Raw genomic sequence first — 15,560 nt, forward strand, 5'->3', positions numbered from 1 at the left:
TTGTGCAAAAGCTTTTGAGTTTAATTAGGTTCCATTTGTTTAGTTTTGCTTTTATTTCCAATATTCTGGGAGGTGAGTCAAAGAAAATCCTGCTATGATTTATGTCAGAGAGGGTTTTGCCTATGTTTTCCTCTAGGAATTTTATAGTTTCTGGTCTTACGTTTAGATCTTTAATCCATTTTGAGTTTATTTTTGTGTATGGTGTTAGAAAGTGTTCTAGTTTCATTCTTTTACAAGTGGTTGACCAGTTTTCCCAGCACCAGTTGTTAAAGAGATTGTCTTTTCTCCATAGTATATTCTTGCCTCCTTTGTCAAAGATAAAGTGTCCATAGGTGCATGGATTTATCTCTGAGTTTTCTATTTTGTTCCATTGATCTATATTTCTGTCTTTGTGCCAGTACCATACTGTCTTGATGACTGCAGCTTTGTAGTATAGCCTGAAGTCAGGCAGGTTGATTCCTCCAGTTCCATTCTTCTTTCTCAAGATTGCTTTGGCTATTCAAGGTTTTTTTGTATTTCCATACAAGTTGTGAAATTATTTGTTCTAGTTCTCTGAAAAACACTGTTGGCAGCTTGATAGGGATTGCATTGAATCTATAGATTGCTTTAGGCAGTATACTCATTTTCACTATGTTGATTCTTCCAATCCATGAACATGGTATATTTCTCCATCTATTTGTGTCCTCTTTGATTTCTTTCATCAGTGTTTTATAGTTTTCTATATATAGGTCTTTTGTTTCTTTAGGTAGATTTATTCCTAAGTATTTTATTCTTTTCGTTGCAATGGTGAATGGGATTGTTTCCTTAATTTCTCTTTCTGTTTTCTCATTGTTAGTGTATAGGAATGTAAGGGATTTCTGTGTGTTAATTTTATATCCTGCTGCTGCTGCTATCCTGCAACTTTACTATATTCATTGATTAGCTCTAGTAATTTTCTGGTAGAGTTTTTAGGGTTTTCTATGTAGAGGATCATGTCATCTGCAAACAGTGAGAGTTTTACTTCTTCTTTTCCAATCTGGATTCCTTTTATTTCTTTTACTGCTCTGACTGCTATGGCCAAAACTTCCAAAACTATGTTGAAGAGTAGTGGTGAGAGTGGGAACCCTTGTCTTATTTCTGACCCTAGGGGAAATGCTTTCAATTTTCCACCATTGAGGATAATGTTTGCTGTGGGTATGTCATATATAGCATTTATTATGTTGAGGTATGTTCCTTCTATTCCTACTTTCTGGAGGGTTTTTATCATAAATGGATGTTGAATTTTGTCAAAGGCTTTCTCTGCATCTATTGAGATAATCATATGGTTTTTATCTTTCAATTTGTTAATGTGGTGTTTCACATTGATTGATTTGTGAATGATGAAGAATCCTTACATCCCTGGGATAAGACCCACTTGGTCATGATGTATGATCTCTTTAATATGTTGTTGGATTCTGTTTGCTAGGATTTTGTTAAGGATTTTTGCATCTATGTTCATCAGTGATGTTCGCCTGTGGTTTTCTTTTTCTGTGGCATCTTTGTCTGGTTTTGGAATTAGGGTGATGGTGGCCTCATGGAATGAGTTTAGAAGTTTACCTTCCTCTGTAATTTTCTGGAAGAGTTTGAGTAGGATAGGTATTCATTTTTCTCTAAATTTTTGGTAGAATTCAGCTGTGAAGCCATCTGGTCCTGGGCTTTTGTTTGCTGGAAGATTTCTGATTACAGTTTCGATTTCCGTGCTTGTGATGGGTCTGTTAAGATTGTCTATTTCTTCCTGGTTCCATTTTGGAAAGTTATACTTTTCTAAGAATTTACCCGTTTCTTCCAAGTTGTCCATTCTATTGGCATAGAGCTGCTGATAGTAGTCTCTTATGATCCTTTGTATTTCAGTGTTGTCTGTTGTGATCTCTCCATTTTCATTTCTAATTTTGTTGATTTGATTATTCTCCCTTTTTTGATGAGTTTCTTGATGAGTCTGGCTAATGGTTTGTCAATTTTACTTATCTTCTCAAAGAACCAGCTTTTAGTTTTATTGATTTTTGCTATGATCTCTTTTGTTGCTTTTGCATTTATTTCTGCCCTAATTTTTATAATTTAATTTCTTCTGCTATCCCTGGGGTTCTTCATTTCTTCCTTTTCTAGTTGCTTTACATGTAGTTAGGTTATTTGATTTTTTCTTGTTTCTTAAGGTAAGCCTGTATTGCTATGAACCTTCCCCTTAGCACTGCTTTTACAGTGTCCCATAGGTTTTGGGTTGTTGTGTTTTCATTTTCATTTGTTTCTATAAATATTTTGATTTATTTTTTTATTTCTTCTGTGATTTGTTGGTTATTCAGAAGCATGTTATTTAGTCTCCATATGTTGGAATTTTTAATAGTTTTTTTCCTGTAACTGACATCTAACCTTACTGCTATGTGATCAGAAAAGATGCTTGGAGTGATTCCATTTTTTTTGAATTTACCAAGACTAGATTTATGTGATCCAGGATGTGATCTATCCTGGATCAGGTTCTGTGTGCACGTGAGAGAAAGGTAAAATTTATTGTTTTGGGGTTAAATGTCCTATAGATATCAATTAAGTCTAACTGGTCTATTGTATCATTTAAAGTTTTTGTTTCTTTGCTAATTTTCTGTTTAGTTGATCTATCCATAGGTGTGAGTGGGGTATTAAAGTCTCCCACTATTATTGTGTTATTGTGAATTTCCCCTTTCATAGTTGTTAGTATTTGCCTTACATATTGTGGTGCTCCTATGTTGTGTGCATATATATTTATAATTGTTATATCTTCTTCTTGGAGTGATCCTTTGATCATTATATAGTGTCCATTTTTGTCTCTTTTCACAGCCTTTATTTCAAAGTCTATTTTATCTGATATGAGTATTGCTACTCCTGCTTTCTGATGGTCTCCATCTGTGTGAAATATCTTTTTCCAGCGCTTCACTTTCATTCTGTGTGTGTCCCTTGTTTTGAGGCGGGTCTCTTGTAGACAGCATATATACGGGTCTTGTTTTTTTATCCATTCAGTCAGGCTTTGTCTTTGATTGGGGCATTCAACCCATTTATATTTAAGGTAATTATTGATAAGTATGATCCCATTGCCATTTACTTTGTTGTTTTGGGTTCGAGTTTATACTCCCTTTCAGTGTTTCCTGTCTAGAGAAGATCCTTAAGCATTTGTTGAAGAGCTGGTTTGGTGGTGCTAAATTCTCTCAGCTTTTGATTTCTCCTTCATATTTGAATGAGATCCTTGCTGGGTACAGTAACCTGGGTTGGAGGTTTTTCTGTTTCATCACTTTAAGTATGTCCTTCCAATTCCTTCTGGCATGAAGAGTTTCTATTGAAAGATCAGCTGTTATCCTTATGGGAATCCCCTTGTGTGTTATTTGTTGTTTTTCCCCTGCTGCTTTTAATATTTTTCTTTGTGTTTGATCTTTGTTAATTTGATTATTATGTGTCTTCGGGTGTTTTGCCTGGGTTTCTTGGACTTGGGTGGCTATTTCCTTCCCCATTTTAGGGATGTTTTCAACATTATCTCCTCAACTATTTTCTCATGACCTTTCTTTTTGTCTTCTTCTTCTGGGACTCTTATGATTTGAATGTGAGGTATTTGACATGGTCCCAGAGGTCTCTGAGGTTGTCCTAATTCCAATTCTTTTTTCCTTTCTGCTTTATTTATTTCCACCATTCCATCTTCTACCTCACTTATCCTATCTTCTGCCTCAGTTATTCTACTGTTGGTTCCCTCCAGAGTGTTTTTTTAGCTCATTTATTGCAGTATTCATTATTGGTTGACTCTTTTTCCTTTCTTTTAGGTCCTTGTTAAACATTTCTTGCATCTTCTCAATCCTTGTCCCCAGGGTATTTATTTGTAACTCCATTTTGTTTTCAAGATTTTTGTATCATTTTTACTATCATTATTCTGAATTCTTTTTCAGGTAGACTCCCTATCTCTTCCTCTTTGGTTTGGTTTGGTGAGCATTTATCATGTTCCTTTACCTGCTGAGTATTTCTCTGCCTTTTCATCTTGTTTAGCTTGCTTGTGGAGGTTCTTCCCTGTGGGTGGGGTTGGACGAGTCAAGGTTTTCTGGCTAGGGAAGCTTGCGTCGGTGTTCTGGTGGGTGGGGCTGGATTTCTTCTCTCTGGAGTGCAATGAAGTGCCCAGTAGTGAGCTTTGAGATGTCTATGGGCTTGGTGTTATTTTGGGCAGTCTGTATACTAAAGCTAAGGGCTATGTTCCTGTGTTTCTGGAGAATTTGTATGGTATGTCTTGCTCTGGAACTTGTTGGCTCCTCGGTGGATCTTGGTTTCAGTGTATGTATGGAGGCTTTTGGATGAGCTCTTATTAATTAATGTTCCCTGGAGTCAGGAGTTCTCTGATATTCTCAGATTTTGGACTTAAGCCTTCTGCCTCTGGTTTTCAGTCTTATTCTTACAGTAGCCTCAAGACTTCTCCATCCATACAGCACCAATGATAAAACATCTAGGTTAGTGGAGAAAAGATTGTCCACAATGAGGGACACCCAGAAAGGTTCGCTGAGTTACATGGAGAAGAGAAGACGGAGGAGGGAGATAGAGGTGACCAGGAGGAGAAGCAGGGGAATCAAAAGGGGAGACAGCAAGCTAGCCAGTAATCACTTCCCTATATGATCTCCACAGCCTGGAACACTCAGAGAGGCTCACAGAGCTACACAGAGAAGAGAAGAGGGAGGAAGGAGATAGAGGTGACCAGGAGGAGACATGGAGGGGGGGGATTCAAAAGGAGAGAGACAGATCTAGTCAGTAATCAGTTCCCTAAGTGTTCTCCACAGCCCAGAATACCCAAAGAAATTCACAGAGTTGAGTAGAGAAGGGGGAGGGAGGAGATAGAGATGACTTAGGGGAGAAAAAGGAGAGTCAAAAGGGGGAGAGGACAATCAAGTCACTAATCACTCTCCTACATAAAAATGGGTACTGAAGATTGGATTCTTAAAGGCACAAAATTGATAACAAATACCAAAAAGCAAAGATTAAAAATCCAGAGTAGAGGTTAGACTCTCAAAAATACAATATTAAAAAAACAAACAAAACAAAATCACAAAAATTATAAAAAATATATATGAAGTTTGCCTTAAAAATAGGGGGTTTTTTGCAAAGTAATAATAGTGGGTTATAAAAATGAAAATTAAAGGAGCAATAGAGGACTTAAAAATAAAAAATAAAAAATAAAATTTAAAACAATAATAGTAAAAATATATCTAGGAATTTCTCTGGAGCTGTTGCGGGCAGTGTGGGGTCAGTCCAGTTTCAGATAGTTCCTTGTTCCAGCTTATACTTCTCAAGATCTATAGGCCCCTTCCAATGTAGTTGGTGCTAACTACAGGGTTTTAATCTATTGAACCTGTCACTTCCAAAGTGAGACCTCTGTTTATTTTAGCTTCTTCTGTCTGCTGGTCTCCTCAGTGTCTAATTTCCATCCTGACACAAGGGGGCGGTGGTGGTCACTCTTTTAGCCTCAAGTGTTCAGTCGTGCTGTGGGGAGGGAGGAACCCTGCAAACATCACTGGCGTGTGTGGGGAGCTCGTAGTGTCGGCCACACTGGGTTTGCCCCTGCTCACGGCGTGTGTACTTTCCCAGTCTACACTGCTCAGGCTCCAGGTTGCTCTGCAGAGGAACTTTCTAAAGTGGGCCGTGGGTTGTGTGCCCTTCCCAGGTCCGAGGAGCTCACGTGACCAGGTGCTTGGCGAGCGCACTCTCCCAGCTTGGTGGTGCGTCTTATCGCCTCCCCCATCCCAGCCGCTCGGTTTCTCGGGTGCGCCATCTAGGGTGTGCCCTGTGTCTCTCCTGGGGAGCTGATCTCTGGCTTCAACCCTCCTGGCAGATGTCATCCATCCAGGATTCTAGGAAGGCCTGGTTGGCAACTGGGAGCCTGCTCACAGTTTGGAGGAGGATGCCATCTCTGGGGCTGACTTTGCCCCTTTCCAGCTCTAGCTGTCGCCCGCCTGCCTCCCGGCCTCTGGCAGGACATGGGCTGGTCCACAGTCAGCTAGCTCTACTCTGGTATTCATTCAGCCCTTTGTTCTGTGTGCGGGGCTGGCAGTGCCTTAGGTTAGGGCTTTTCACGGCAAAGTGCTCTCTCTCTGTCTCTCTGTCTATCCCACAGTTTGGGTTGCTATTTCACATTAGCTCCCTCAGATTGCCCTCAGGGCTTTCAGGCCCGGTCCTTACCCTAAGCAATGAGGCCTGTACCTCCCTGTTCAGCCCCTGCTTGCAGGTAGCAGATGCAAGCATCTGGGCTACTTTTCCACTGAGAACTGCCATTAGGCACACAATCTGTGGGTTGTATTTATTTATTTATTTTTCCTCCCAGTTATGTTGCCCTCTGAGATTCCAAAATTCCCCACAGACCCACTGGTGAGAGGGTTTCCTGGTGTTTGGAAACTTCTTTTATGACTCCCTCCCTGGGACAGATCTCCATCCCTAACTCTTTTGTCTCTCTTTTTATCTTCTATATTTTGTCCTACCTCCTTTCGAAGACAACGGGCTGCCTTTCTGGGTGCCTGGTGTCCTCTGCCAGTGTTCAGAGTTGTTTTGTGGAATTTGCTCAGTGTTCAAATGTTCTTTCAATGAATTTGTCAGGGAGAAATTAGTCTCCCTGTCCTATTCCTCCGCCATCTTCTGTATCTTCTTTAGTGAAGGCTTGTTCAAAATTTGGCCCTTTTTTCCATTGGGTTGTTTGTTTTCTTATAATTGAGCTTTCTTATTGCTTGTATTACTAATACAAATTCTTTGTTAAATAGATGACCTACACATCTTTTCTCCCAGTCTGCAATTTGTCTTTTCATTTTATTAGTAATATCTTTCATAGACCATAAGTTTTAAACTTCAATGAAATTCAATGAATTAATTTTTTCTTTTATATATTATGATTTTGATGTTATGAGTTCTCCCCTGGTGGCTCAGATGGTAAAGCGTCTGCCTGCAGTGTGGGAGACCTGGGTCCAATCCCTGGCCTGGGTTCGATCCATGGGTTGGGAAGATTCCCTGGAGAAAGAAATGGCAACCCACTCCAGTACTCTTGCCCGAAAAATTCCACAGACTGAGGAGCCTGGTAGGCTACAGCCCATGGGGTCGCAAACAGTCGGACACGACTGAGTGACTTCACTTTCACTTTGAATTTATAACTAAGAAATATTTATCTAACTTACGTAAAACAGTCCAGGCTATTCTGCTGAAGGGCCACAGAGAGAAGAGGTCCTGGTGAATAAGAGACCAATCTCCAGCCAAAAGTCAGAACTTATTGCCAGTCATGTGAACCTTCTTTGAAGTGGACTCCCAGGCCAAGCAGCTTTCTTGGTAGCTCAACTGATAAAGAATCTGCCTGCAAAGCAGGAGACCCCAGTTTGATTCCTGGGTCAGGAAGATCCCTTGCAAAGGGAGCAGCTACCCACTCCAATAGAAATGCCTAGAGAATTCCATGGACAGAGGAGCCTGGCAGGCTAAAGTTCAAGGGTTGCAGAGAGTCAGATATGACTGAGTGACTTTCACTGTCTTTCCCAGGCCAAGTCAAGACTTCCAACAATGCAGCCTTCCTTGGCTCACAGCCTGACTGAAAGCTCATGAGAGACCCTGAGCCAGAACCATTCAGCAAGGATGCTGCTGGATTCCTGACCCTTGAAATGGTGAGAAAATAAATGTGTGTTGTCTTAAGCCACTAAGTTTTGTGGTAACTGGTTACACAACAATGGATAATTAATACAACCACTATCACCTAGTTCAGGCCACCATGAACTCTCCTGAACTCTACTGAACTATACTTTCTATAATTCCCCACATCCATAACTACCCTCCAAAACATAATTCTCCAAACCAGCACTACAATCTTTGAAAAACCTAAACCAGTATCACTACTTAGAGGTTAAAATTCCTCAAAGGCTTCTGATAGATAAGAAGACTAAAGACCAAACCCCTACCAGGCATAAAAGTCAGTACATAATCTGGTTTTTCATAAAGGCTTTTGAGAGGGTAACAGGCAGGAAGGACAGGGGTCTCCAAATGGAGGAAATAGGCTGCAAGTGTCAGACATTATTTTTATCTCTCTCTTAAGTGGCAGGAGGAAACAAACATGTTATATTTTTTCCCCTTCTCTATACAAATTTAAAAAGAGGTTGCTCTTAAAATTCTGTGGTGCCATGACACCTGGTTCCACCTGAACTTTTCTCAAACCTTGAGCTTAACAATGCATTTATCTTATGGAAATGTTTGTCTTAAGCTATGTTAATGTACTATGTATTTACCCTAGATTCTGTCTTCAAGTCAGTTCCACCTAAAGGCTCAGAACTGACTTGACAAACCAGTACATTATACTCATACATTGTTCTCCTAATCTATGTTAATGAAAGGCTATATATTTGTATGGAAATCTGCCTTTCTTCAAGATTCTTGTCAGTCATTTTATGGCCTGGGATGACTCAGTTCAGTTCAGTTCAGTTCAGTCGCTCAGTTGTGTCCGACTCTCTGTAACCCCATGAACCACAGCATGCCAGGTCTCCATCACCAACTCCCGGAGTTTACCCAAACTCATGTCCATTGAGTTAGTGATACCATCCAACCATCTCATCCTCTGTCATCCCCTTCTCCTCCTGCCCTCAATCTTTCCCAGCATCAGGGTCTTTTCAAATGAGTCAGCTCTTCACATCAGGTGGCCAAAGTACTGGAGTTTCAGCTTCAACATCAGTCCCTCCAATGAACACCCAAGATTGATCTCCTTTAGGATGGACCAGTTGGATCTCCTTGCAGTGCAAGGGACTCTCAAGAGTCTTCTCCAACACCACAGTTCAAAAGCATCAATTTTTTGGTGCTCAACTTTCTTCACAGTCCAACTGTCACATCCATACATGACCACTGGAAAAACCATAGCCTTGACTAGATGGACCTTTGTTGACAAAGTAATGTCTCTGCTTTTTAGTATGCTGTCTAGATTGGTCATAACTTTCCTTCCAAGGAGAAAGCATCTTTTAATTTCATGGCTCCAATCACCATCTGCAATGATTTTGGAGCCCCCAAAAATAAAGTCAACCACTGTTTCCACTGTTTCCCCATCTATTTACCATGAGGTGATGGGACAAGATGCCATGATCTTAGTTTTCTGAATGTTGAGCTTTAAGCCAACTTTTTCACTCTCCTCTTTCACTTTCATCAAGACGCTCTTTAGTTCTTTGCTTTCTGCCATAAGGATGGTGTCATCTGCATATCTGAGGTTATTGATATTTCTCCCAACACTAGATTGGTGATCAACCTAGTGTATGTGTGTGTATATGTATCCAAATATACATATATTTATTCATAAGTACATGCATGTGCATGCTCAGTCACTTCAGTTGTGTCTCTTTATGATCCTGTGGAATGTAACCCACTAGGCTCCCCTGTCCGTGGGATTCTCCAGGCAAGAATACTGAAGCAGGCTGCCATGCCCTCCTCCAGGGGATCTTCCTGACCCAGGGATCAAACCCAAGTCTTTCATGTTTCCTGCATTGGCAAATGGGTTCTTTACCACTAGCGCCACCTGGGAAGCCCTCATAAGTATATACATACACTTCATTCATATATACATACACACACATACATACATACATACACACACATACAGTTCAGTCATAAAAAAAGACTGAAATCTTACCATTTTCAATAACATGGATGGACCTTGAGGGCATTATATTACATGAAATAAGTCAGACAGAGAAAGACATACAGCATAATCTCACTTACATGTGGACTGTAAAAAACAAAAACAAATCAAGCTCATAGATCCAGAGAACAGACTAGTGGCTGACAAAGGCAGAGGATAGGGAGTGGGAGAAGTGGGTGAAGGGGGTCAAAATACAAACTTCCGGTTCTAACATAAATAAGTCCTGGGGATGTCATATACAGCATGGTGACTATAGTTAATAATACTGTATTGCATATTTGAAAGTTGCTAAGAGAGTAGATCTTAAAAGGTTCTCAACACAAGAGAAAAAAAATTAACTATGTAACATGATGGATATTAACTTGGCTTATTGTGATGATCATTTTATAATGTATACAAATATCAAACCATTATGTTGTTCACTTGAAACTAAAAGAATGTATATGCCACTTTTATCTCCAAAAGTTTTTAATTAGAAATTTTAAAAAAATAAAAATGATAGTTTCCAAAGCACTGTTTCTTAGTAAAGTACTAAAAGATACACTTTGGCAAAATAGGGGAGTTATAAAAGAAAGAGAAGTCCAGAGAATGTAGGAAATAGAGGCTCCAACCAGAAAAGGAGGAGGGAGTCCCCTGGTGGTCTAGTGATTAGGGTTCAGTGCTTTCACTGCAGTGGCCCAGATTCAATCCCTGGTCACGGAACAGATCTCACAAGCTGTACAGTGTAGCCAAATTAAAAAAAAGAAGAGCATGAAAGTTCCAGGACAATAGCTGTATAACAGACCTAAAGTCAAACTCGGTCTATGTTACAACAGACAACTACAGAAAATGAGTATCCAAGAAAAAAAAAAAAAAAGAAACCAGAGTAACTGTCTTGTCTGACCATGTGGAAAATAGACAAAGAGGACTTTTATATTCCTTTTAGAAGATCTGGGAAGAAGAAATAAAAGTACACAGAAAACCAGGAAAATTTTTTTAAAAAGAAGGCAATTATTAACTCTAAGAAAAACAAAAGGCCTATAAGGAAGAAGTAATCAACATTGAACAATAGTTACACAGTAGTAATAATGTAAATACTGAATACTGATTTAACCCCCAGTTGTTCCATAAATTGGAGAAGGGAATGGCAACCCACTCCAGTATTCTTGCTTGGAGAATTCCATGGACAGAGGAGCCTCGTGGGCTACAGTCTATAGGGTCACAAAGAGTCAGACACGACTGAGCAACTTTCACTTTAACACTGTGCTATAGATATATTGCAGGATGGCAGGTGGGGAAGAAGAGAAAGCAAGAAAATTGAATCCTCAACTATCACAGTGATAGTCACTCAGTCATGTCTGACTCTTTGTATCCCATGGACTGTAGCCCACCAGGTTTCTCTGTCCATAGGATTTTCCAGGCAAGAATACTGGAGTGAGTAGCCGTCTTCTTCTCCAAGGGATCTTCCCAACCCAGGGATCAAACCCACATCTCCCATATTACAGGTGGATTTTTTACTGTCTGAGCCACCAGGGAAGTCCAAGAATACTGGAATGGGTTGCCATGCCCTCCCTCCAGGGAATCTTCCCAACCCAGGGATCCAACCCAGGTCTCCCACATTGCAGGCAGATTATTGACTTAGCCACCAGGGAAGCCAATAGAAAACCAAATACCAGAAAACAGAGCTAAAAAAGAATGAAAAGTGGTTGTTTTAAGGAACGGGAATTGAGGGTTGCAGAGGGATAGGTTTTTCTTTATAAGATTTTTAGCACTATCTTATTTTGTAAACCATTTTGATGTGTGGTACTGGTTAAAGAACGTAAATATAAGAATTACTTGAAATAAGATTAGACAGAAAATAAATCAGACTACTACAATAAAAGATGAACCTCAATGTATTTAAATGTAAGAAAATGGGATGTAGCGTTGGCTAGACTCAGAAAATATGGTCTGAAAAATCACCTTTAGGAAAATTAAATAGATCTATTAAACCACTAAACATCTGTTTAATAGTATTTAAAATATATATATACTATTTGTGATGAAATTCAAACACACAATTTATAATAATCCTTATTAATTTATAAATTAAAATATCTACAAGCATACAAACTTTAAATAGTAAAAATTCTTAAAGAAAAAGTGAAGTGGCTCAGTCGTACGCAACTCTTTGCAACCCCATGGGCTGTAGCCTACCAGGCTCCTCCATCCATGGGATTTTCCAGGCAAGAATACTGGAGTGGGTTGCCATTTCCTTCTCCAGGAGATCTTCCCAACCCAGGGATTGAACCTGGGTGTCCCGCATCATAGGCAGATACCTTACTGTCTGAGCCACCAAGGAAGATCTAAAAAAAATTCTTAAGGAAACACAAGTACAATTCATAAAAAGAAAAAAGTAAAAAAGGTTATGATAAACAAAATTATAATTAACTTCTAATGATTAAGTAAATTAAATGTGTATCCAAGACAGAGTCACAATTATTTGACCTCATCACGTATATCACAAAGCACTGTCTTGAAATATTACCAAGTAACTTTGCACTGAAGATTTTGAAAGAGCTTCTGTTTGGGTATTTTTTAAAACTAATATAGCATGCTCTATCAAAAAAAAAAAAAAATATCTGTACAGTGAGTCTAATCGTTGTTACTGAGGATGTGGTTATGGTAAAAGCCTACATTTGAAGTTGCCTTCATGAGGAATCAGATTCTTCCCAAACTACGAGACTCAGCTTAAAAACATTGTCAAATCTCTTTCAGGTTTAGAACCCTCCTGTCAATGCAGGAGACACAGGTTCAATTCCTGGGTCAGGAAAATCCCCTGAAGGAGGGCATGGCAACCCACTCCAGTTTTCTTGCCTGGAGAATCCCATGGACAGAGGAGCTTGGCAGGTTTGATCCAAAGGTTGCAAAGAGTTGGACACAACTGAAGCAACTTAGCACACATGCATGCAGGCATGCACAAATGTCTTTCACATCAGTAAAATTTAGGAGAGGATCTCCTACGTTGGGTGCCTAAGGCAATCCACTAGGCGGTGGTGGGGGGGAATATAAAAATCTCTATCTTGAATTTTAATGCACCCCTTTGCATGTTATTTCTATTGACTTCATGTACTATAGAATAATTATGCAGCGATATGTGTATAGCATTTATAAATAAGCATACATATATTGCCCCTTCATGGATCACAGCCTTGTCATGGCAAAGGTGCTGGCATAAGTGAATGAAGCTAGGAGGCTAGGAGTCATCAAGATGGATGGGTCACATTGAAGAGTGTGGACAAACAAAATGCTGTCCACTGGAGAAGGAAATGGCAACCCACTCTGGCTGGACAGTATGAAAAGGCAAAAAGATATGATGCTGGAAGATGAGACTCCCAGGTCAGAAGGTATCCAGTACACTAGGGGAAGAGTGGAGGGCAATTACTAGTGATGGTCATATATTAATATCATCACCGACTCAATGGACATGAATTTGAGTAAACTCTGGGAGATAGTGGAGGACAGAGAAACCTGATGTGCTATAGTCCATGGGGTCGCAAAAAGTCAGACATGACAGTTACTGAACAACAATAACAACAACAATACATATATTGGCAGTGTATTATCAAAAGAATTTACTAATGGAAGGTCACTATCACAAATACTTGCAGAACACTGATTTAGCTATTTCTCCCTACTTGTAGTGGGCGAACCACTAGAGTAGCTAGTGTTCATGAGTGAAGCGAACAGGGGAAAGCTAATATATCATTCTAAGCTAAAAAGCTCATTTATGATTGAGAAATATACAACTATAGGGAAAAAAACTAACTTTCTCACTGCAAAAATTTATATAACATTCAGATAACCTGCTACATTTGAAGATACTGTGATATAAAATAAACATGTTGAAGTATACAAATGGCTAGATTTTTTACAGTCCTTGATATGTATATTGGTCGCCCATGTCACAGACTATATCAAAACAGTACAATAGTGTGTTCATGTGGTAGTCATAAAAGCCCTTGTTGATGAAGAAGTGTTCTACAGAAAGAAAAAAACCCTAGAAACCATTGATTTAGGAATTAAAGGCTCCAGCATTCTAAGAGTATTTTATTCTCTCATAGTGAGAACTTCAAGAACATCAAGAACTTCACTAGTTACTCTCCACTATAGTATGCACTAGTCCACATAGGGATACTTAAATTAACTAAAAGTTAGTAGAATTTGAAATTCATACCCTCAGTCACTACTGTGACATTTCAAGTGCCCAATAGCCACACGCAGCCAGTGGCTGCTGGACTGGACAACACAGATGGATAACGCACCTATCAGTGTGGGAAGTTCTGTCCAACAACTCTGCCCTAGAATAATACTCAGAGACTCTCAAGCCGAAACTTTCCGATTCTATACTTACTGACAGTCACTCTGTCCTTGTCGCCCAGCATGATGTTGTTTGGCGTCAGGTCTCTATGGATGATCCTCTTCTCCTTGTGCAAGTACCGAAGAGCCAGGCACAGCTGCAAACAGCAGACAACAAACTAAGGTTATTTCCTTCATATATACGGACAGACAGCCACTCACAACCACCACACACCTCTGGGGAATCAGCTGAGACCTTTACTGTTTCATAGGAAAAGTTAATGAAGATGAATGATACCTGTATAAATATTTTCCATAGTCTCTCTTCAGCAAAATGATGTCGTTTTTCCTTCAAAGAACTGAAATGCTCTCCAAGAGGGGCCCCTTCTATAAGTTCCATAACTATATACAGCCTATCATCTATATATAAAAACAGAAAAGGTAATAGAAAATTAAATTCAATATAGACATTTTGAAAGAACTTATGAATTAGAATCCAAACTTCCCAATGGGTGTTCAGGGCACACACATCACGGAAGAGTTAGGGATGTGGTTTCACTCAGCTGGAAGGGTCAGGGGCCAGGGGGATCTCTTTCAACTACAGGCAATCCCCTAGCATAAGTTTGCGCTGGCAAATGCTATCATCTTCTGTGTACACCAGGACATGGAAGGACTGAGATCACCAAAGAGAAGCAAACACTCCCGTCACGAAGAATTCCCTGAAGAACAGGTAAACCCATCTCTCCACTCAATGCTCTAAAATTTACACTTAAATCAAACTAGACATTCAGAAAAATGTTTTCAGTGTATTGTTCTTCAGTCTCATACATTTACCTTACAGTGTTTTACAATGAAATCACATCATGGTTTAGAAAAAAGCGCATTGGATACACCACCCATGGTGGAAAATCTCAGCTCCTGACAAGGACTGAGAAAGCTGGCCTTCCCCAGATTGCAGCTCATGGGTCCCAGGAATCTCATAACTGACTGGCTTTGCCTCTTTTCTTTGGATGTTAAGAAACAGAAGTAAATTCTACTTTCTCCTCCAAAACTAATATGAAACTATTAATGTGATATGTATCTTCTGTAATGTTCTGGATGTATGTAAAATATGTATGAGCTTCCCAGATAGCTCAGTGGTAAAGAATTTGTCTGCCAATGCAGGAGACACAGGTTCAATCCCTGGGTCAGGAAGATCCCCAGGAGTAGGAAATGGCAACCACCTCATATTCTTACCTGGGAAATCCCATGGACAGAGGAGCCTATCCGCGGGGTCAGAAAGAGTCAGACACAACTGAGTGACTAAACAACAACTAACTTTAGCTTTATTTAAAATTTTCTCACCTTCTATTTCCTTTTATCATGATTTCCTAATCTATTTCAACATATTTTATGTATTTGTAAAATCACTTTCAATTCTTTTCTGAAGAAGTCACGTTATTTTGTTTTCAAATTCAGATGAACGGTATCACTTCAGCATAAGTCAGAAGCCAATCTAGACCTCTTTATGACGGGATGTACACTAAATTATGGGAAATTATTCTAATATCAAGAACAAATGGCCAAGGGAGCTGGGTTTGCTGAAGATTTCACCACTGAG

The 15,560-nt window shown here is 39.6% G+C and overlaps 1 protein-coding gene across 1 annotated transcript in view; it reads right to left on the reverse strand.

Moving 5' to 3' along the window:
* NEK10 (NIMA related kinase 10) overlaps positions 1 to 15,560 on the reverse strand; it is a 263,349-nt gene that overhangs the window by 157,235 nt on the left and 90,554 nt on the right. Inside the window, exons 20-21 of the mRNA XM_065935224.1 lie at positions 14,259 to 14,380; positions 14,016 to 14,118 (exon numbers count right to left, since the gene is read on the reverse strand). Coding sequence (XP_065791296.1) covers positions 14,016 to 14,118; positions 14,259 to 14,380 — 225 coding nt within the window. The remainder of the gene's footprint in view (positions 1 to 14,015; positions 14,119 to 14,258; positions 14,381 to 15,560) is intronic.

This window comes from Muntiacus reevesi, chromosome 4 (genome assembly GCF_963930625.1).
Source record: "Muntiacus reevesi chromosome 4, mMunRee1.1, whole genome shotgun sequence".
Taxonomy (NCBI): domain Eukaryota; kingdom Metazoa; phylum Chordata; class Mammalia; order Artiodactyla; family Cervidae; genus Muntiacus; species Muntiacus reevesi.